The sequence below is a fragment of the Eubalaena glacialis genome, chromosome 2 (genome assembly GCF_028564815.1).
Source record: "Eubalaena glacialis isolate mEubGla1 chromosome 2, mEubGla1.1.hap2.+ XY, whole genome shotgun sequence".
Lineage (NCBI taxonomy): Eukaryota > Metazoa > Chordata > Mammalia > Artiodactyla > Balaenidae > Eubalaena > Eubalaena glacialis.
This window is the reverse complement of record NC_083717.1, coordinates 79,948,948-79,970,741: the sequence shown is the minus strand read 5'-3', so window position 1 is coordinate 79,970,741 and position 21,794 is coordinate 79,948,948. Positions and strand designations below refer to the sequence as shown.

Genomic DNA, 21,794 nt, shown 5'->3' with positions numbered 1-21,794 from the left:
GCGTGAACACAGCCTGAAGGGGGCTAGTGCACCACAGCTAGCCGGGAGGGAGTCTGGGAAAAAGTCTGGAACTGCCTAAGGGTCAAGAGACCGTTATTTCGGGGTGCATGAGAAGAGGAGATTCAGAACACCGCCTAAACGAGCTTCAGAGATGGGCGCGAGCTGCGGCTATCAGCACGGACCCCAGAGACGGGCATGAAACACTAAGGCTGCTGCTGCAGCCACCAAGAAGCCTGTGTGCAAGCACAGGTCACTATCCACACTTCCCCTCCCAGGAGCCCGTGCAGCCCACCACTGCCAGGGTCCCGTGATCCAGGGACAACTTCCACGGGAGAACACACAGCGCGCCTCAGGCTGCTGCAATGTCACGCCGGCCTCTGCCACTGCAGGCTCGCCCCGCATTCCATACCCCTCCCTCCCCCTGGTCTGAGTGAGCCAGAGCCCCCTAATCAGGTGCTCCTTTAACCCCCTCCTGTCTAGGCAAAGAACAGATGCCAGAGGGTGACCTACATGCAGAGGCGGGGCCAAATCTAAAGCTGAACCCCAGGAGTTATGTGAACAAAAAAGAGAAGGGAAAGTTTCTCCATTCAGCCTCAGGAGCAGCGGATTAAATCTCCACAATCAACTTGACGTACACTGCATCTGTGGAATACCTGAATAGACAACAAATCATCCCAAAATTGAGGCTGTGGACTTTGGGAGCAACTGTAGACTTGGGGTTTGCTATATGCAACTGACTAGTTTCTGATTGTTATGTTTATCTTAGTATACTTTTTTAGGGCTTGTTATCATTGGTGGATTTGTTTATTGGTTTGGTTGCTCACTTTTTTTTTATTACTTTTTAAATTTTTTAATTTTAATAATTTTTTTATTTTTTATTTTAATAACTTTATTTATTTTTTGTTTCTTTCTTTTATTTTCTCCCTTTTCTTCTCAGCTGTGTGGCTGACAGGGTCTTGGTGCTCCGGTCGGGTGTCAGGCCTGAGTCTCTGAGGTGGGAGAGCCGCGTTCAGGACACTGGACCACCAGAGACCTCCCGGCCTCAGGTAATGTCAATCGGCGAGAGCTCTCTCAGAGATCTCCGTCTCAATGCTAAGACCAAGCTCCACTCAATGACCAGCAAGCTCCAGTGCTGGACACCCTATGCCAAACAACTAGAAAGACAGGAACACAACCCCACCCATTAGCAGAGAGGCTGCCTAAGATCATAATAAGTTTACAGACACCCCAAAACACACCACCAGATGCGGTCCTGCCCACCAGAAAGACACGATCCAGCTACATCCACCAGAACACAGGCAACAGTCCCCTCCACCAGGAAGCCTACACAACCCACTGAACCAACCTTACCCACTAGGGGCAGACACCAAAAACAACAGGAACTAAGAACATGCAGCCTGCGAAAAGGAGACCCCAAACACAGTAAGTTAAGCAAAATGAGAAGACAGAGAAATACACAGCAGATGAAGGAGCAAAGCAAAAACGCACCAGACCAAACAAATGAAGAGGAAACAGGCAGTCTACCTCAAAAAGAATTCAGAGTAATGAAAGTAAAGATGATCCAAAATCTTGGAAATAGAATAGAGAAAATACAAGAAACGTTTAACAAGGACCCAGAAGAACTAAAGAGCAAACAAACAATGATGAACATCAAAATAAATGAAATTTAAAATTCTCTAGAAGGAATCAATAGCAGAATAACTGAGGCAGAAGAACGAATAAGTGAGGTGGAAGATAAAATAGTGGAAATAACTGCCGCAGAGCAGAATAAAGAAAAAAGAATGAAAAGAATTGAGGACACTCTCAGAGACCTCTGGGACAATATTAAACACACCAATATTCGAATTATACGGGTCCCAGAAGAAGAAGAGAAAAAGAAAGGCTCTGAGAAAATATCTGAAGAGATTATAGTGGAAAACTTCCCTAATATGGGAAAGGAAATAATCAAGTCCAGGAAGCACAGAGAGTCCCATACAGGATAAATCCAAGGAGAAACACACCAAGACATATTAATCAAACTATCAAAAAGTAAATACAAAGAAAAAATACTAAAAGCAGCAAGGGAAAAGCAACAAGTAACATACAAGGGAATCCCCATAAGGTTAACAGCTGATCTTTCAGCAGAAACTCTGCAAGCCAGAAGGGAGTGACAGGACATATTTAAAGTGATGAAAGGGAAAAACCTGCAACCAAGATTACTTTACCCAGGAAGGATCTCATTCAGAATCAACGGAGAAATTAAAACCTTTACAGACAAGCAAAAGCTAAGAGAATTCAGCACTACAACAAATGCTAAAGGAACTTCTCTAGGCAGGAAACACAAGAGAAGGAAAAGACCTACAATAACAAACCCAAAACAATTAAGAAACTGGTAACAGGAACATACATATCAATAACTATCTTAAATGTAAATGGATTAAATGCTCCAACCAAAAGACATAGACTGGCTGAAAGGATCCAAAAACAAGACCCGTATATATGCTATCTACAAGCAACCCACTTCAGATCTAGGGACACATACAGACTGAAAGTGAGGGAATGGAAAAAGATATTCCATGCAAATGGAAATCAAAAGAAAGCTGGAGTAGCAATTCTCATATCAGACAAAACAGACTTTAAAATAAAGTCTATTACAAGAGACAAAGAAGGACACTACATAATGATCAAGTGATCAATCCAAGAAGAAGATATAACAATTGGAAATATTTATGCACCCAACATAGGAGCTCCTCAATATGTAAGGCAAATGATAACAGCCATAAAAGGGGAAATCGACAGTAACACAATCATAGTAGGGGACTTTAACACCCCACTTTCACCAATGGACAGATCATCCAAAATGAAAATAAATAAGGAAACACAAGCTTAAAATAACACATTAAAAAAGATGGACTTAACTGATAGGTATAGGACATTCCATCCAAAAACAACAGAATACACTTTCTTCTCAAGTGCTCATGGAACATTCTCCAGGATAGAACATATCTTGGGTCACAAATCAAGCCTTAGTAAATATAAGAAAATTGAAATTGTATCAAGTATCTTTTCCGACCACAACGCTACGATATTAGATACCAATTACAGTAAAAACAACTGTAAAAAATACAAACACATGGAGGCTAAAAATACACTACTAAATAACCAAGAGATCACTGAAGAAATCGAAGAGGAAATCAAAAAATACCTAGAAACAAATGACAGTGAAAACACGATGACCCAAAAGCTATGGGATGCAGCAAAAGCAGTTGGTTCTAAGAGGAAAGTTTATAGCAGTACAATCTTACGTCAAGAAACAAGAAAAATCTCACATAAACAACCTAACCTTACACCTAAAGCAATTAGAGAAAGAAGAACAAAAAAAAATCCGAGAGTTAGCAGAAGGAAAGAAATCATAAAGATCAGATCAGAAATAAATGAAAAAGAAATGAAGCAAACAATAGCAAAGATCAATAAAACTAAAAGCTGGTTCTTTGAGAAGATAAACAAAACTGATAAACCATTAGCCAGACTCATCAAGAAAAAGAGAGAGAAGCCTCAAATCATCAGAATTAGAAATGAAAAAGGAGAAGTAACAACTGACACTGCAGAAATACAAAGGATCATGAGAGATTACTACAAGCAACTCTATGCCAATAAAATGGACAACCTGGAAGAAATGGAAAATTCTTAGAAAAGCACAACTTTCTGAGACTGGACCAGGAAGAAATAGAAAATAGAAACAGACCAATCACAAGCACTGAAATTGAAACTGTGATTAAAAATCTTCCAACAAACAAAAGCCCAGGACCAGATGGCTTCACAGGTGAATTCTATCAAACATTTAGAGAAGAGCTAACACCTATCCTTCTCAAACTCTTCCAAAATATAGCAGAGGGAGGAACACTCCCAAACTCATTCTACGAGGCCACCATCACCCTGATACCAAAAACAGACAAAGATGTCACAAAAAAGGAAAACTACAGGCCAACATCACTGATGAACATAGATGCAAAAATCCTCAACAAAATACTAGCAAACAGAACCCAACAGCACATGAAAAGGATCATAAACCATGATCAAGTGGCGTTTATCCCAGGAATGCAAGGATTCTTCAATATATGCAAATCAATCAATGTGATACACCATAGTAACAAATTGGATAAAAACCGTATGATCACCTCAATAGATGCAGTAAAAACTTTCAACAAATTTCAACACCCATTTATGATAAAAACCCTCCAGAAAGTAGGCATAGAGGGAACTTACCTCAACATAATAAAGGCCATATATGACAAACCCACAGCCAACATCGTTCTCAGTGGTGAAAAACTGAAACCATTTCCTCTAAGATCAGGAACAAGACAAGGTTGCCCACTCTCACCACTATTATTCAACATACTTTTGGAAGTTTTAGCCACGGCAATCAGAGAAGAAAAAGAAATAAAAGGAATACAAATCGGAAAAGAAGTAAACCTGTCACTGTTTGCAGATGACATGATACTATATATAGAGAATCCTAAAGATGCTACCAGAAAACTACTAGAGCTAATCAATGAATTTGGTAAAGTAGCAGGATACAAAATTAACGCACAGAAATCTCTTGTATTGCTATGCACTAATGATGAAAAATCTGAAAGAGAAATTAAGGAAACACTCCCATTTACCACTGCAACAAAAAGGAAAAAATACCTAGGAATAAACCTACCTAAGGAGACAAAAGACTTGTATGCAGAAAAATATAAGACACGGATGAAAGAAATTAAAGATGATACAAACTGATGGAGAGATATACCATGTCCTTGGATTGGAAGAATCAACATTGTGAAAATGACTATACTACCCAAAGCAATCTACAGATTCAATACAATCCCTATCAAACTACCACTGGCATTTTTCACAGAACTAGAACAAAAAATTGCACAATTTGTATGGAAACAAAACAAAACAAAAGACCCCAAATAGCCAAAGCAATCTTGAGAAAGAAAAACGGAGCTGGAGGAATCAGGCTCCTGGACTTCAGACTATACTACAAAGCTAGAGTAATCAAGACAGTGTGGTACTGGCACAAAAACAGAAATATAGATCAATGGAAGAGGACAGAAAACCCAGAGATAAACCCACAAACATATGGTCACTTTATCTTTGATAAAGGAGGTAAGAATATACAATGCAGAAAAGACAGCCTCTTCAATAAGTGGTGCTGGGAAAACTGGACAGCTACAGGTAAAAGAATGAAATTAGAACATTCCCTAATACCATACACAAAAGTAAACTCAAAATGGATTAAAGACCTAAATGTAAGGCCAGACACTATACAACTCTTAGAGGAAAACATAGGCAGAACACTCTATGACATAAATCACAGCAAGATCTTTTTTGACCCACTTCCTAGAGAAATGGAAAAAAAAAAAAAAAAAAAAAAAAATTGGGACCTACTGAAACTTAAAAGCTTTTGCACAGCAAAGGAAACCATAAACAAGACGAAAAGACAACCCTCAGAATGGGAGAAAATATTTGCAAACAAAGCAACTGACAAAGGATTAATCTCCAAAATTTACAAGCAGCTCATGCAGCTCAATATCAAAAAAACAAACAACCCAATCCAAAAACGGGCAAAAGACCTAAATAGACATTTCTCCAAAGAAGATATACAGATTGCCAACAAACACATGAAAGGATGCTCAACATCACTAATCATTAGAGAAATGCAAATCAAAACTACAATGAGGTATCATCTCACAATGGTCAGAATGGCCATCATCAAAAAATCTACAAACAATAAATGCTGGAGAGGGTGTGGAGAAAAGGGAACCCTCTTGCACTGTTGGTGGGAATGTAAATTGATACAGCCACTATGGAGAACAGTATGAATGTTTCTTAAAAAACTAAAAATAGAACTACCATATGACCCAGCAATCCCACTACTGGGCATATTCCCTGAGAAAACCATAATTCAAAAAGAGTCATGTACCCCAATGTTCATTGCAGCACTATTTACAATAGCCAGGACATGGAGGCAGCCTAAGTGTCCACCAACAGATGAATGGATAAAGAAGATGTGGCACATATATACAGTGGAGTATTACTCAGCCACAAAAAGAAACGAAATTGAGTTATTTGTAGTGAGGTGGATGGACCTAGAGTCTGTCATACAGAGTGAAGTAAGTCAGAAAGAGAAAAACAAATACCATATGCTAACACATGTATATGGAATCTAAAAAAAAAAAAAAGTTCTGAAGAACCTAGGGGCAGGACAGGAATAAAGACACAGATGTAGAGAATGGACTTGAGGACACGGGGAGGGGGAAGGGTAAGCTAGGATGAAGTGAGAGAGTGGCATTTACACATATACACTACCAAATGTAAAATAGATAGCTAGTGGGAAGCAGCCGCATAGCACAGGGAGATCAGCTCAGTGCTTTATGGGAGGGTGGGAGAGAGACGCAAGAGGGAGGGGATATGGGGATATATGTATACGTATAGCTGATTCACTTTGTTATACAGCAGAAACTACACAACATTGTAAAGCAATTATACTCCAATAAAGATGTAAAAAAAAAAAAAACTGTCCACAAAGTGGGTGTAGAGAGAACATACCTCAACATAATAAAGGCCATATATGACAAACCTAGAGACAACATCATTCTCAATAGTAAAAAGCTGAAACCATTTCCTCTAAGATCAGGACAAGACAAGGATGCCCACTCTTGCCACTTTTATTCAGCATAGTATGGAAATTCCTAGCCATAGCAACCAGACAAGAAAAAGAAATAAAATGAACCCACATTGGAAAGGAAGAAGTAAAACCGTTACTGTTTGCAGATGGCATGATACTATATATTGAAAATCCTAAAGATGCCAGCGAAAAACTATTAGAATACATGAATTCAGTAAAGTTGGAGAATACAAATTTAACATACAGAAATCTGTTGCATTTGTATACATTAACAATGAACTATCAGAAAGAGAAATTTAAAAAAAATCACATTTACAGGAGTTCCCTGGGGGCCTAGTGGTTAGGATTCTGGGCTTTCACTGCTGTGACCCCAGTTCAATCCCTGGCCAGGGAACTGAGATCCCATAAGCCATGCGGCCAAATAAATAAATAAATAAACAAAACAATCACATTTACAATTGCATAGAATAAAAAATGAGCAAGTAGTTACTTGTGGCCTTTCTATCCCTTAGTTATACATGCTTCTAATAAACAGGGCATGTGGTTTCACTGATAAGGGCTTTTTAAAGGCCCTATAGTATAATCTAGACAACTCTAGAAGGCAACTCATACCTCATCTGCATGATCAGGCAAAGTCGTTTTACAGTTAAAGTTTCCGGGTTTCAACTTTAAGAACACAATAGCAGAAGAAAGCACTTCAAATTTGACCTGTTTAGTTTAAAAATTAGTGGGAAATGGGGTCCCCTAAAGTAGAAAATAAAACAAAATAAAACCAAAAAATTCAAAATAGAAGAAGGCAACCTACAAAACAAAAGAGTGAAGAAAACAGGAAAAGTAGGCAATAGCAGTCCAAAATAAAGAGGGGAAAAAAGCATGTTTCAGATTGGTCTGCCATGAATATTCCAACCTTTCATTAATCACTCCTACCCCACCTAAATTCTTCACGCTCTGGGTAGATGACCTTGCTACCTTCACCAAGGAAACAAAGGGTTACTTTAACTATCTGTGTCTCTAAGAATTTTCCAAATGCTTAGTTATTCTTTACTCCTGCCCGTTAGGGTCAAAAGATAAAATATCCCCTATTACCTAAGATTTAATTTTTTCACCTGTTCCAACCTTCATCCCACCACAAAAAAAACTGCTTCATCATCAATCCTCTCTCTTGGTTGTATTATCAATCTCTCACTCTTTACTGGCTTCTTTCTTCAACATATAAATATGTTCAAAATCCTTTCGTCTTAAGAATGCAAAAGCTCTGCCCCCACCCTGCAACCTCTCAAACTCATTCCCCAGAATGAGCTTTCCAAAACACAAACCCAATTATTTTGGGATTCTTGCTGAAAATTCCTAAAGAGTTCCCTTCAGGAGATTTTTCTAAATATCAAGATTTTATTTCTGATCAACAAATGTTCCTCGCTGTGCCAAACTCTCTCAGGCACTTATCCAAACTAACTGTAACGTCATTTTACCATTTATCCTCAGGTAACTGTGGCTTATTCTCCAGTATTCAGCACAAACAACATTGCTTCATATTTCCTGACCAGCCTCTCAGACTGAGATACCAATCTTTTGCCAGTGTTTTCTCTTCATCTGCCCATGACTTCTTATGCATACTATGGTGTAATCTTTGTTTTTTCTTGTCGGTCACCCTCTCTATACTATGAGTAAACGGAAAGTGAAGACTGATTTGTTCAGCTCTGTCTCAGTACCTTTCACAGTATTCAATAAATGTCTGCTAAATGAATGATACATCAGCAGCAAAGATAATGAGAAGTGGATGCAGTAAACCAAGTTTGAAGCGACAGACTTGAAATAAAGATTTATTTGAACATGTGTGAAAGTGATTACCGTTTGAAATATCATTCTACAATACCTAAAGCAATTGTTTTATGGGGCTTGAAAGGGAGCCAACAGAATAGACAGCCTGTCTCCTGCTGGCCCCTGCTTATGTGAAGATGTGGATCATCTCTCTATCAGCCTAAGAATGAAGCAGACACAAAGAAAAAGCAGTGCTAAGGATGCTGCAGAGAGATGGAGTCAGAGCTTGGATTTACTGCTCTATCGCGGAACTTTTCCTGCTAGATCAATCAAATTATTTTTATTGTTTAAATCCTAATATTTTCAATTCCAACTAAGTTGTAAAATGACCACAAGTTCCTCCCATAACTATATGCACGCCCCTTTGCAATGTGACTTAATCTTTCTTTCCTAGAAAAGGTGCAGTCTATTTCTCTAACTCTTAATCTGGGCTTGGATATATGGGACATTTGGCTAATGGGATACTGGCAAATGTGACACAGCAGAGGCTTTAAAAGGGCTTGTGCATTAGGGCTTTCCCACTGCAGAGGTTTTAAAAGCACTTGTGCATTAGGGTTTTCCCATTCCTTCTACCAGGAACACTAACTATGAAGTAAAGAAGCCTGTGCTAGCCTCTTGGAGAATGAAATACCACATGGAGAGGGGCTCAGCTTTCCCTGGCAAGGCTCTAAACATGTGAGTGAGGCCATCCTAGAACTTCCAGCCACAACCAAGCCAACCTCAGACCACAAGAACAGCCTGACCAACATATAGAATCGTGAGAAAATAAATGTTTTAAGCTACTAAATTTTGGATAGTTTTTATACAGTGTTATTGACTAGATGTTTGTGTCCCCCCAGATATATTGAAGCTTTAACTCCCATTTGGAAATGGGCTGCTGAGGAGTAATTAAGGTTAAATGAGGTCATAAGGGTGGGGCCCTGATACAATAGGATTAGTTTCTTAATAGGAAGAGACACCAGAGATTTTTTTCTCTCTCTCAGCTATCTGCAAGCCAGAAACCAACCCCACTGGACCTTGATCTGAGACTTCTAGGCTCTAGACCTGTGAGACAATAAATGTGTGTTGTTTAAGTCATCCACTCTTTGGTATTTTGTTACGGTAGCCCAAGCAGACTTATACTATACAGCATAGCAAACTGACACAGTGAGTCTTCGCACTAGCCCTGCTAATTATTTTTAAAAGGTTACTACTAGGGCTTCCCTGGTGGCGCAGTGGTTAAGAATCCACCCACCAATGTAGGGGACACGGGTTCGAGCCCTGGTCCAGAAAGATCCCGCATGCCGCAGAGCAACTAAGCCCGTGAGCCACAACTACTGAGCCCATGCACCTGGAGCCCGTGCTCCGCAACAAGAGAAGCCACCGCAGTGAGAAGCCCACACACTGCAACAAAGGGTAGCCCCCGTTCGCCGCAACTAGGGAGAAGCCTGCGCGCAGCAACGAAGACCCAAAGCAGCCAAAAAAAATTTAATTAATTAATTAACTAATTAATTTTAAAAAGAAAAGGTTACTACTAAAAAAAACCTATTATTTTGTGGTATATGTGATTCAAGTTTTAAGCTAATTTATGGTTTAAGCTAATAAGGAGTTGCCTTTTGTCATCATATCTCTTCATTTGCTCTTAATGGAACATCAAAGTTCTTTTTTGCTCTTTTCTGAATGGTGTCTAATATTGGACAGAATAAAAATAGCTACATCTATCCACCAGAATAGAACTGTACTATGGTTACAGGGTACTCGAACAATATATTCACATTAATTCATTCAACTGTTTGAGCACCTACTATTTACTTGGCAACTGCTATGATAAGGATGAAAGAAAATGTAGTCTCTACTCTCAACACTGCTCAGGGAAAGAGACAGACAAAATGAATAGTTTGTAGTATAGGGTATAGACTTTCATAGGTTCTATCACTTCAATGTGATCTATAGTTTCATTCTTTATACACTAATGCCCCTAAAGCACCTTTCCAAATACTACCAAAGTCAGGCTTTCATATGTCAGTAGATGAATAACTTCAACATATAGCATTGTGGTACTGCCTGCCAATCAATTGTTCAGCTTCGTTATATTTACCAATGCAGCAGTGTGTGTGCCACTGTTTAACTATTTTATTAGTTCAGTAAATACTTATCTGTTGCCACAAATTTTATAGTATTTTGCTTTTAGTTTTTAAAATTCAGGAAAATGGTAAGATCCAAAGTTTGATAGTAGTGATAACATGATCAAGAAAAGGTGGAGCTTATCAAGTATACAGAAAGCAGGAAACTTTGGATGGATGACCACGTGTTCAATTATTAAGTAAAAAACAAAGTATATTAATGATTGGTGATATTTAAAAGTCAAGTAAAAATGATAAAAGAAGCAGAGAAATCTTTGGAATTATGAACTGTTGATTATAAAAACAATACTAGTGATCCAAATGCAAAAGAACAGTCATGAGTCCATAGGACTCTTGATGAGATAATGCTTATTATAGATTCCTTAATCATTTCAAAATGTCAAAAATGAGAATTTGAGATGGGAAATTATCTGTAAAAATTAGAATAGGTAAACCCATAGAGATAGAAAGTAGATAGGTGGTTGTCTACGGCTAGGGGCTCGGAGGAATGGGGAGTGACTGCTAATGGGTACAGGGTTTCTTTTTGGGGTGATGAAAATGTTCTAAAATTGATTGTGGTGATGGTTTTACAACTCTAAATATACTAAAAACCACTGAATTGTAAGCCTGTAATGGGTGAACTGTATGGTATGTGAATTATATCTCAAAAAATATATTGCTGATTAAAGATTTAACTTGAAAGCCTCAACAGTTAAAAGATATTAATTGGTCAATATTTAGTGTTAAATCTATGCTTTTCTTGTTTTAAATAATCATGTCCAATAATTCCAAGATTAAAAAAGAAGTAAAACACTTACAGCATAAAACCTTATAACTGTTTTATTCCCCTGGAAATAGAACATTTTCCCTCTAACAAGTAAATCTATTGTTTAACGTTATACTCTCAATTTTCATACAGATTTTCAGAAATACACATCAATAGTAGATAGCCTACATAGCACAGCAAGGCCTGTAACCAAAGTATGAACAAAAAGGTGAGGAAGTACAGTGGTTGCAACAAATTATCATTGCAATTACTGTATCTTTAATTAAAGGACTTTCCTATCAATCTGCAACTTACCTTCATCATGACATTTAGTGTATATTTTTGATCTTCCCGCCTTGCCCCAGCTTTTGCTTCCATAGCTTCTTTTGCGTTTTCTTGTGCTTGTAGGATAGATTTCTCCCTTATTCTTTGCATCATCTCTTTGTCAACTAAAACATAAGGAGTATCAATAAATTAGGATCATGATGAATTTGTTTTACTTAGGAGAAACTGCTTACATACTGATCTGGGATAAGATGTTTTTGGACCCAACTTCACATGGAGAAGTGAAAACATTTCCCAATATTAAACTGGTCAACAAGCTAATATTAAAAGGTAAGCAAGTAACTGTAATAGTAATGAATTAGTAAAGAATGCATGCCTTGGGACTTCCCTGGTGGCACAGTGGTTAAGAATCCGCCTGCCAATGCAGGGGACATGGGTGCGAGCCCTGGTCTGGGAAGATCCCACATGCCGCGGAGCAACTAAGCCCGCGCACCCCAACTACTGAGCCTGTGCTCTAGGGCCTAAGAGCCACAACTACTGAGCCCATGTGCCACAACTACTGAAGCCCACGCCTAGAGCCCGTGCTCTGCAACAAGAGAAGCCACCGCAATGAGAAGCCCGCACACTGCAACAAAGGGTAGCCCCCGCTCGCCGCAACTAGAGAAAGTCCACGCGCAGCGACGAAGACCCAATGCAGCCAAAAATAAATAAAAAAAAAAAATTTAAAAAAAGAATGCATGCCTTTGTGCACTGAGAGAGATAGACAGAGAGAGAGAGAGAGAGGGAGGATATGAATAAGAGAGAAGAGGAACAATGGAGAGGGGAAATAAGAGAGGGAATGAAGATGGAGAGAGGGGAGGGGGAGGGAGAGGAACAGAGGGTCACAAGAGGGAGAGAGAGGAGTGTGGAATGAGTGGGAGGGGGGAGAGGGAAAGGGAGCCGGAGGGGACAAGATGGGAGGAAAGAGAACACATTTATTCTCCTCTCTCTCTCTGTTGAGAAACTAGAGCTATTTGCTTATAAACCTGATCACAATAAATCATCTCTGGGGGGGTCTCCTAGAAGAGAAGATGGGTTGAGACCATCTGATATAATCAATCACCTTCAAAAATATAAATGGTGATTTACAGTGATACATATGAAGAGTACAGAGCCAGCCTTAGTAAAAATTACAAAGTAACATGACATGTTATATACAGACTTTACCATTCACAATTATTTTTTATTCAGTCACTCAGTATTTTAGAAACTGCAGGCTGTGATCCATTAGGGGGTAAATTATCTTAGGGGAAGAAGGATAAGGAAAGGATCTAGACTTTGAAGAAAAACAAAACAGGAGGGGAGAGGAAACTTGGGAGGAGAGTGTGAAGTAGGGGAGTGATAAGAAGGGCAGGAGTGGAGGGATGACTAGTAAAGCTTTATACACACCTTCATAGTGCTTTAAAATATATGAAAAAATACACAAAGAAAACTAGTTATATTAAAACACAAAATTTTTAAAAATAAATTTGTGATATACAAGTATGTGCTTCTTTATTAATGCATTAAATAATACATAGCAAAATGTCTAATAAATACTATAATTTTAAAGTAGTGCATATAAAAGATAGAGGTACCTGTGATATGAACATATTTGTGATTTTTATTGACACTACTGTTGTTTGTTGTCTACATTCATAGTTGAAGGGAATATTAATTTCAGTTAAAAATAAGTAAAGAGTATGGAATTTTTACCCATCCAAGATCTTGGCTGGGAATTAGGACTGAAATTAGTTCAGAAGTCTCTCCCCAAACCACCTCCTGTTTAGTAACAGAGTGGCAGACAGTTGGACCAGTTTCAGGGGCAGAAATAATTAAAAGAAAATCAAGTTTCCAAGTGAAATGCTCCACATCTAAAAGAAATGAAAAATGGATCAAGAAGGAACTTCAGAAAAAAATGGAGCAAGTATGTTTTGAATAATGAGGGAGGCAGGCTTGGAGTATAGACTGGAGCTCCACAATACTGCATGTGAAAAAAAGACTGTTAAATAATTTCACTGAATTGCATGTGAAACTGAGTTTGACTTCTAAAAGAATCTCAAACCTGGTTTCTGAAGTAAAATCGATGTTCATTACTTGTTATATAAGTTAGTTTTAAGACTGTTTTGATTAGTCTAACTGGCAAATTATGGTCAAACCCAACCTGCTCCCTGATTTCTTTCAGCACATAAGCTAAGAATAATTTTTACAGTTTTAAATAGTTGAAAAAAAGCAGAAGAATAGTAATACTTTATGACATATACAAATTAGAATAAATTGAAATTTCAGCATCAATAAATACATATTGTCTATGGCTGCTTTTGTGCTGCAATAACAGAGCTGAGTAATTGTGACACAGACCACACAACCCACAAAATCCAAAATATTATCTGGTCCTTTACAGAAAAAGTTTGCCAACCTTTAGTTTAAATGGTCAAAATTTGGAATCATTGACCATATAACCATGAAAGAGAAGACTCAAGCACCTGTGCAATGAAAGCAGATATCTAAATCAGAGAGGAAGGTTATAATTAGAAAATTCCCTTCCCACTCCTGGATAAGGTAGCCAACCAGTTTAGGAAGGGAATTTGACAGAGAAGAAAGTGTTTCATGTCAGAAACAGGGGAAAGTAACAGGTTTACGGATATGACTCTTCTTTATAGCCTAAAAAGTTGGTGGACAAAACGTTACCTGGGGAAATCAAGACATACACACACACACACACACACACACACACACACACACACAAACATTTAAGTCAGTGGTTCTCAAACCTGGCCAGGCATCATAATCACCTGGGGAGTTCTCAACCCCCAATCTGTTTATTTTAAAAGAAGCCATTCTAATAGATGATGGTTCTGGTCCCATCTAACTTCAAAATTAAGATTATCAACAACAGCTGAAATAAATCAAAGTATTTACATTTAATCTTAGGTACGAAGTCAGAAAACCCTGGGTGTGTTTCATGACATATTCCCAGGCCCCATCTCAGACTTGAATCAAAAAGGAAGGCAGGGGTAGGAGAGCAGGTACCTGGTTTTTAAAAACTCCTCAGTTATTCTGGGACTCAATAAAGAACTAAAGTAAGCTGGCTATGGTAACCTACCTTAACCAGTATTTTCTGAGCTGAATACCACATTTTAGAGAAAAATTCCACCTGGTCCTAGGGATTAAAAAATTAAATTCCACAGCAAGATACCAAGAAAACATTAATATAAAGAATGGCTGCAATTTCCCCATTCTCAATAGTCCCAACTCAAGGCTTAACGCCAAAGACCTAAGAGAAATTTCAGGCAGTAGATAGAAAACACAAGAAAACATGACAACTAGATCAGGGAAGAAGATAACAGAGCTAAAGCAGTATAGGGCAATTACTGACCCACAAAGCTGATCTTGGCAGAAGAATAGAGTACTGATTAAGAGTACAGAGAATGGGGGATCTCAACTTGGACTGTACATTATAATTCCCAAAAAGCGTTTTAAAAACTACCAGTACCTAGGTCTCAGTCTCACTCCCAGAAACTGATTTGATTGGTCTAGGGTGAGATTCAGACATCTGTATTCTGTAAAAGTTCCGTAGGTGAAACACTGCTCTAGAGTCAAACTGCTAAGACTCCACTTCTAGTCTGCCACTTACTAGTTGTGTGACCTTTGGCAATTACTCAACCCTTCTGTGCCTCAGTAGCCTCACCTTAAAAAAAAAAGGCGGGGTACCTAAGTGATAGATTGTTGTGAGGATTAACAGATGAACTAATTCCTAATACAAAATGAGTGCTAAATAAAGGCCATATTGGGAGGCCTTATCCCCTGAAGATACGAGGCCACAACCTTTAAAAGCTAGTATTAATGGACTCTAATTTTTGAGTAATTAGATTACTCAGGAATTAGGTGATTTATTTTAAGAGGCAGCTGAAGCACTAACTCTTTTAAATCATGCTATGTGTCTATTTCGTTTTCCTAGAATAGCAACATAAATTTCAAAAGAGAAATTTTAAATGGTATAAAGTATAAAAAGCACAACCAGCTGAACGTCTTTTAGTAAAGAACTTACCACCTGACAGAGAAAGGGTCTCCCACATGGCCGCTTCTTTTTTGTGTAAAGTGAAAACAATAGTGTCATTCCCAATCTTGGCTTTGCTGCTCTCATCGTCTATGGGAGCATAGAGAAACACCTCAAATAAAAATGGAGGACAGTTCACCTATTCAGAAGGGGGAAAACGGAAGTCAATTTAGTTACACAAATGAAAGACACACCCGTTAAGAAATAAGTGATAGAGGCCAAAATCATTTTCTTAAATTCCTGCTATAAATTTATTCCAGGTCACGATAAAAGCACGACATATGAGGAAGTCCTGGATAAAATAATCTCTGACCTGGTGACATCTGTCTACAGACGAGGTGTCACCTGTACGGGATTCGTATTTTGTTTTGTTTGTTTTGCTTTGTTTTATTTTTAATAAGACTAAAATTTTAGGATGCTTATCTGCAAGGACGCGCCTGTTGCATGTCCACAGCCGCGCCCTTGCAGCCGCTTCGGACCACACCCCCGGCCCCCCCACCCCCCCCCCCCCCGGCAGGCACGACTCGCTTTCCTACCTTCAGATAGTTTTCCGTGCAGAACACGTCCGCGTCCCTGACGCTGACGCCTCTAAGGGGCACAGAGATGAAGACCGCAGTCCTCGTCTGCTGCCAGCTGTAGTCGCTAACCTGCAGGGGCATCCCGGGAGGCGTCTGGAGAGGCTGGGGAGGACGCGCGCCCGCTCGGTTGCTAGGGAAGCCGGGGTTACCACAGGCCAGCCCTTCCGGGTCAGGCCGGGCCGCGGCCCCCTCCCTCCCCCCCCGTTCCCAGCGTGCCCCGGGCGCGCCACTGCGGTCGACCTGCGGACTCCCCTCGCTACTGCCTGGGCGTCCCTGGCGGGAGCGTTACCGTTGCCTGAGGTCTTATCTGTTACCCGCAGTCCAAGTGAATCTGCGAAGTAGCAGACCCACTTCCGCTTAAGCAAGAAAAGAGCTTCACGCTTGAAAATGCAGAAAAGGATGTGGGAAAGCGTGACCCGCGAGAAGCAGGTGCGACGTCCACGCGCCATTGCAGCCCTGGCCTTTTGTTTGTTCTGCCGGAGGCTGTAGAAGTTAGCACCATTTGGTGTTCCTGTTTTGGAAATTTCCTGCTCATACTGACGTTCTGGCCTAGGAGCTTGCCTGTAGTATTGTAGTCCTTAAGATCCTATCAACCGTAAGCCCGTCACAAGCACGTTGGTAGGGTTCGCCCCTTGGTTTGAGAACTGGGGAGAAACGACCGTATGACTCATCTGGCGAATGCTTGGCTGCAACTCAACTGTAGGATAAGTTGAATTGACACGGATATGTTTTACAGTTGTTTAAGGAGACTTGTAACTTTAGTGCTGAGAGGAAACTTGAAGATCATGTAGTCTTCCCACATGCAGTATTTAAGGAATCTGAGATCCATATACCCAACCCCATTGCCACATGGATTAGTGGCTGAACTGTGATTAAGATCCTGACCCCATAACTCCCATTCCAATGTTCTTTCCTTGGGATGCTTTCTGGAGACACAGTTTATAAATTACTGGAATTTGATGTTTAAAAAAGGACAGGAAAATTAAGCATCTACAAACCATTTGCCACCTAGGAATGGGGATTTTTAACATTTTACTTTTGGAAGTCATTAATACAAATTTAAAAGCTCCTGAAAAAGTCCTTGAGGAAAGCTAAGGAGCAGCAGACTTGGGAGGGAAAAAAATCATCTTTTACCCCCCAAACAGAGCACCCCTCACTACCTTACCTAATTTTGTCAGCTGTTCATCTCAAGGTTCCGTAACTTTGAATACTGGGGCCATGTTAGACTTTTCCCTTGTCCTCCTAATCGGAGAAACCTAACAATCAATCCTATAGATTCTTTTTTATGTTGCTTTTGGCATTTTTTCCCCCTTGTGTTCAATTCCTACTTTTACTATTTTGTTTCAAACTCTCCTGTGTCTTCAAAAGACAGAGTTTATGCATTCCTATTATATAAAATGTTAAAGTGTAGATTCTGCCACTATACAAAAACACAAGTGATACAATGTATGTATAGAAAATAGAAAGGATACTTTGCTTTGTTTGGGAGTTTCAGGAAAATTCGTTAGCTATCATTTTGTTAAGCACATACAAACCTCTGTGGTGAAATTGTTCTCCTGACTACCAGTCTTATGAAACTTTTTACACTCTGAGTGAATTATATCTTTTTTTTAAAAAAACTTGATCAGTTTTATTGCTGAATCATTACATCAGCTGATACCAATTTAAAACTCCATTAATCTTTATACATTGTTTCAAGACAGGTACTTATCTAAAAAGTGTTTCACAAGCCTTGAAACTAATTCAGTCTTAAAAGTCTTAATCTGTGTTTCCTATTAGATTTAAAAAACAAAAAAATCTTAATCTAACCCGAGTGTAGATGGAAATTTGATATATGGCAAAAGTGACTGTGCACATAAATGGGGAAAAGCAAAGAAAGGAATGACTATTGAATATATTGGGTGCTAGGAGAAATGGTCACCATATGGGGAAAAATGGGATTGGCTCTCTACATGCATATGGTGTCACACACAAAAATGAATTTCAGATGAACTAAAGACATACAAGCTTAAAATATATATATATATTTTATATATACACATACACAAATACGTGTGTGTGTTTGTATGATCTTGGAGTAAGAAAGGATTTTTTTTTTTTTTTAATAAATCTCTGGATCAAGAGGAGCCACATTTTTTTAAATTAATTAATTAATTTATTTATTTTTGGCTGTGTTGGGTCTTCGTTTCTGTGCGAGGGCTTTCTCTAGTTGTGGCAAGTGGGGGCCACTCTTCATCGTGGTGCGCGGGCCTCTCACTCTCGCGGCCTCTCTTGTTGTGGAGCACAGGCTCCAGACGCGCAGGCTCAGTAGTTGTGGCTCACGGGCCTAGTTGCTCCGCGGCATGTGGGATCTTCCCAGACCAGGGCTCGAACCCGTGTCCCCTGCATTGGCAGGCAGATTCTCAACCACTGCGCCACCAGGGAAGCCCAAGAAAGGATTTCTTAAGTATGACATCAAAAGCACTTACCTTAAAGGAAAAAGATTGAAAACTTGAACTAAAATTAAGAACTGGTGCTCACCAAAAGGCACAATAAAGAATGGCAAGTTATATATTTTTTCAATGCCCTTCAGTCAAAGACCACAGGGGCACCTGTAGTTGAACAAGTTGAGTTTATTTAGTCATTGAGCACACACCACATTGAGTGTCTCAGTAAGGGGGTGTCAGAACTGGAGGGAAGATCTAAGGGAGGGAGGGTTTCCTCTAGATTGGGTCCTTTCTTAAAGAGAGGGTAACTCTATGATTGGGTAAAGAAGTAACTGTTCATAGCAGCTTCTAGCAAAAACCTAAAAACAAGCCAAATATCTATCAATAGGTGTATTCATACAAAAGAATATCATACAACAGTAAAAATGAATGAATTTTACTTTACACTGGATGGATGAGTGGAAAAAAGCAAGTCTTATAAGACCCTTAAGGAACAATGCCATTTTTATAAAACTTGAAAATAATGAAAACCAAATCTGTTGGTTAAGGATTCCTATCTATACATATGTGGTACAACTATAAAGGAAAGTTAAGGTGTAAGAAAGGGTAATGGTTAACTCCTAGGTGAAAGTCTTGCAAATGACACCCTTTGTGGTAGCCAGAAAAGCTGATTTCTACATAGACACACTGCATGAATTAAGACAGAGTTTCTCAAAGTGTGCTCCCCTGACAACAATATCAGCATCATCTGGGGACTTGCTAGAAATGCAAATTCCCAGACCCCACTCCAAACCTGCTGAACCAGATAATCTGGAACTGAGGCCCAGCAATCTGTGTTTTAACAAGCCCACCAGGTAATGCTGATACATACCAAAGTCTGTGACCCACTAGGTTAAGAGCTAGGTTTTAATGGAGGAAAGGAGAAACTTACAAAGCCAAGAAAAAACACAGGTTTCCCCATTCTCCCATCATCCCAAGGAGAAGTACACTGGGGCCAGAGCACTATGCTCGATCTGCAGTGTAGCTCTGCATTACAGGAGAGGAATTCCATCCCCTTGCTGTTCTCCCTTCTTATAGGGCAAACATGAAAGGAACATTTTCGGGAGGGAAGTTATTGGGACCCAGGCAATCTTGGTTTAGGTGCAAACTATTTATAAGACTTACCTGTGAAAGCCAGCTACCCAATATCTAGAGACCTTGATTCACATGGAAAGATTTAGTTGGAAGAAAAAAATTACTAGTACCCTGGCAAGCTGCGTCAGATGCAGCCCCTCCCACTGGAAGACAGGAGGTCCAGGTCCTATTGGCTGGTTCCCTAGGAAAATCGAGAGAACACCCCAAATTATTTTTTGTTTGATTTTGTTCATTACAACAAAGCATGCCATCAGAGACCATCAAAGAAATTGCCAACTTTTTTCTCTCTCTAATTTTGGTGATGGATTTGCCTTATTCATCTTTTGATTCATAACGTACATATACAAATATCTATTATTTTTTATGTAACAAATATTACAAAATTAAAGTAAAATTTTTAAAAACAAGCTCTATAATAGAGAAGGGTCCTTATTTTCTCCTTATGTATTGTGAGGCTCTTAGGGAGTGAAAATGTACATTATGAAGCAAAAATTAAATCTGATTTATTATTCTTCACCTAAAATAAATTAACTAAAATTTGTTTATTTTTTGATGGTCAAACTGTCAAATTTGGCCATTGGGAAAGGTTGATTTATGACTTTTTTAACACCACCCCAGAACTTTTTTAAGCCTTTTCAAAATCCTTTATTCTTGGAACAAAAATGATTTAGACCCACTTTGAATTTTTTTCCTTTTTTTTTTCTCCTCTAGGAAAGGGAATCAGTCGTTCTCCAAGAACCATTAGTTCTTTTTAATGGGGAATAGCTTTCAAGAGCAAAATCTAGGTACTAGGTTTTAAATGCATTAGCTATTTTACTATTTTAAATTTGCGCTTTAGAAAAACAATGTGATTTACAGCTAGACAAGAATATATAGGTAGAGCTCATGTAGACAGCGTGAACTATCCGTTTATACTTTTCCTTTTATTTTTGGCCCAAATATCTTAGATTGACATTTACAAAGTATAGATCTCAATGATTTTTCCTATTAGACTTGTTTTAGCATATCAGTTTTTAAAAAAAATTTTAAGTGCTTCTAGTTTCTGATCTGGCATGTACAGAGCTTGGAAGTCACCACTCCATCCCAACAAGTAAAAAGCTGAACAAAATGAAAAATCAACAACTCTCCTTAGCTCCACAAGAAAAGTGAGGTCACAGGGCAAACCCCTGCCCCCCTGATGGGAAAGATTGTATCTACAGAGCATCACATCCAATCAGAGCAGAAACCTCCGTGGGAACTAGTGCCGAGGTAGGAAAACCTGAATGTAGTTGACAAATTCCTGGAGGCCCACTGTGGGCAAGTCTGAGAGATAAAAACTCCAGAGGGACCCAGTCATCAGGGAGCCCCCAACACTTTTGTGAGTTTTACTTCCTGAAGTTCTACCAGGTTCTCACAGTGAATACTGCACAAAAATATTCTCATGCTCCCAGCAGGGGGATGGGAAAAGGAACCATTTTGAAATATGCCAGAGCATTAGTTCTTAGCAAGATCTGACCTCGGGAGAAACTATTTAACCAGAGCCTAACCTGCTAGGGTTTTATCAAGAGTTTAACTGACTAGAGAGAAATTTACAGCATTAAATGCATATATTAGAGAAAGATTTAAAAATCAATCAACTAAGCTTCTACCTTAGGCAGCTAGAAAAAGAAAAGCAAATTAAATCCAAAGTAGCATTAAAAAATGAAATAATTAAAAATTAGAGCATAAATCAATGAAGTTAAAAATAAGAAATCAATAGAGGAAATCAATAAAACAAATCTGGTTCTTTGAAAATAAAATCAACAAGCCCCTAGCCAGGTTACCTAAGGAAGAAAAGGGAGAGGACACAGATAACTAATATGAGAAATGAAAGAGGGGATATCACTGCAGACAACATGGATATAAAAAGGATAATAAAGGAATACTATGAACAACTCTATGCCTACAAATTTGATAATCTACAAGAAATGGGC

General features: G+C 39.0%; 1 protein-coding gene across 4 annotated transcripts in view; it reads right to left on the bottom strand.

Moving 5' to 3' along the window:
• The window catches only part of DNAAF4 (dynein axonemal assembly factor 4), a 79,282-nt gene extending 62,889 nt beyond the window's left edge, over positions 1-16,393 (bottom strand). For 2 of the 4 annotated variants that reach the window (XM_061180299.1, XM_061180302.1), the window contains exons 1-3: positions 16,241-16,393; positions 15,696-15,843; positions 11,657-11,790 (exon numbers count right to left, since the gene is read on the bottom strand). In XM_061180299.1, the coding sequence (XP_061036282.1) occupies positions 11,657-11,790; positions 15,696-15,843; positions 16,241-16,363 (405 nt within the window). In that variant the 5' untranslated portion in view covers positions 16,364-16,393. The remainder of the gene's footprint in view (positions 1-11,656; positions 11,791-15,695; positions 15,844-16,240) is intronic. The other 2 variants (XM_061180300.1, XM_061180301.1) reach the window with 2 other exon arrangements.
• Positions 16,394-21,794: the final 5,401 nt, after the last annotated feature.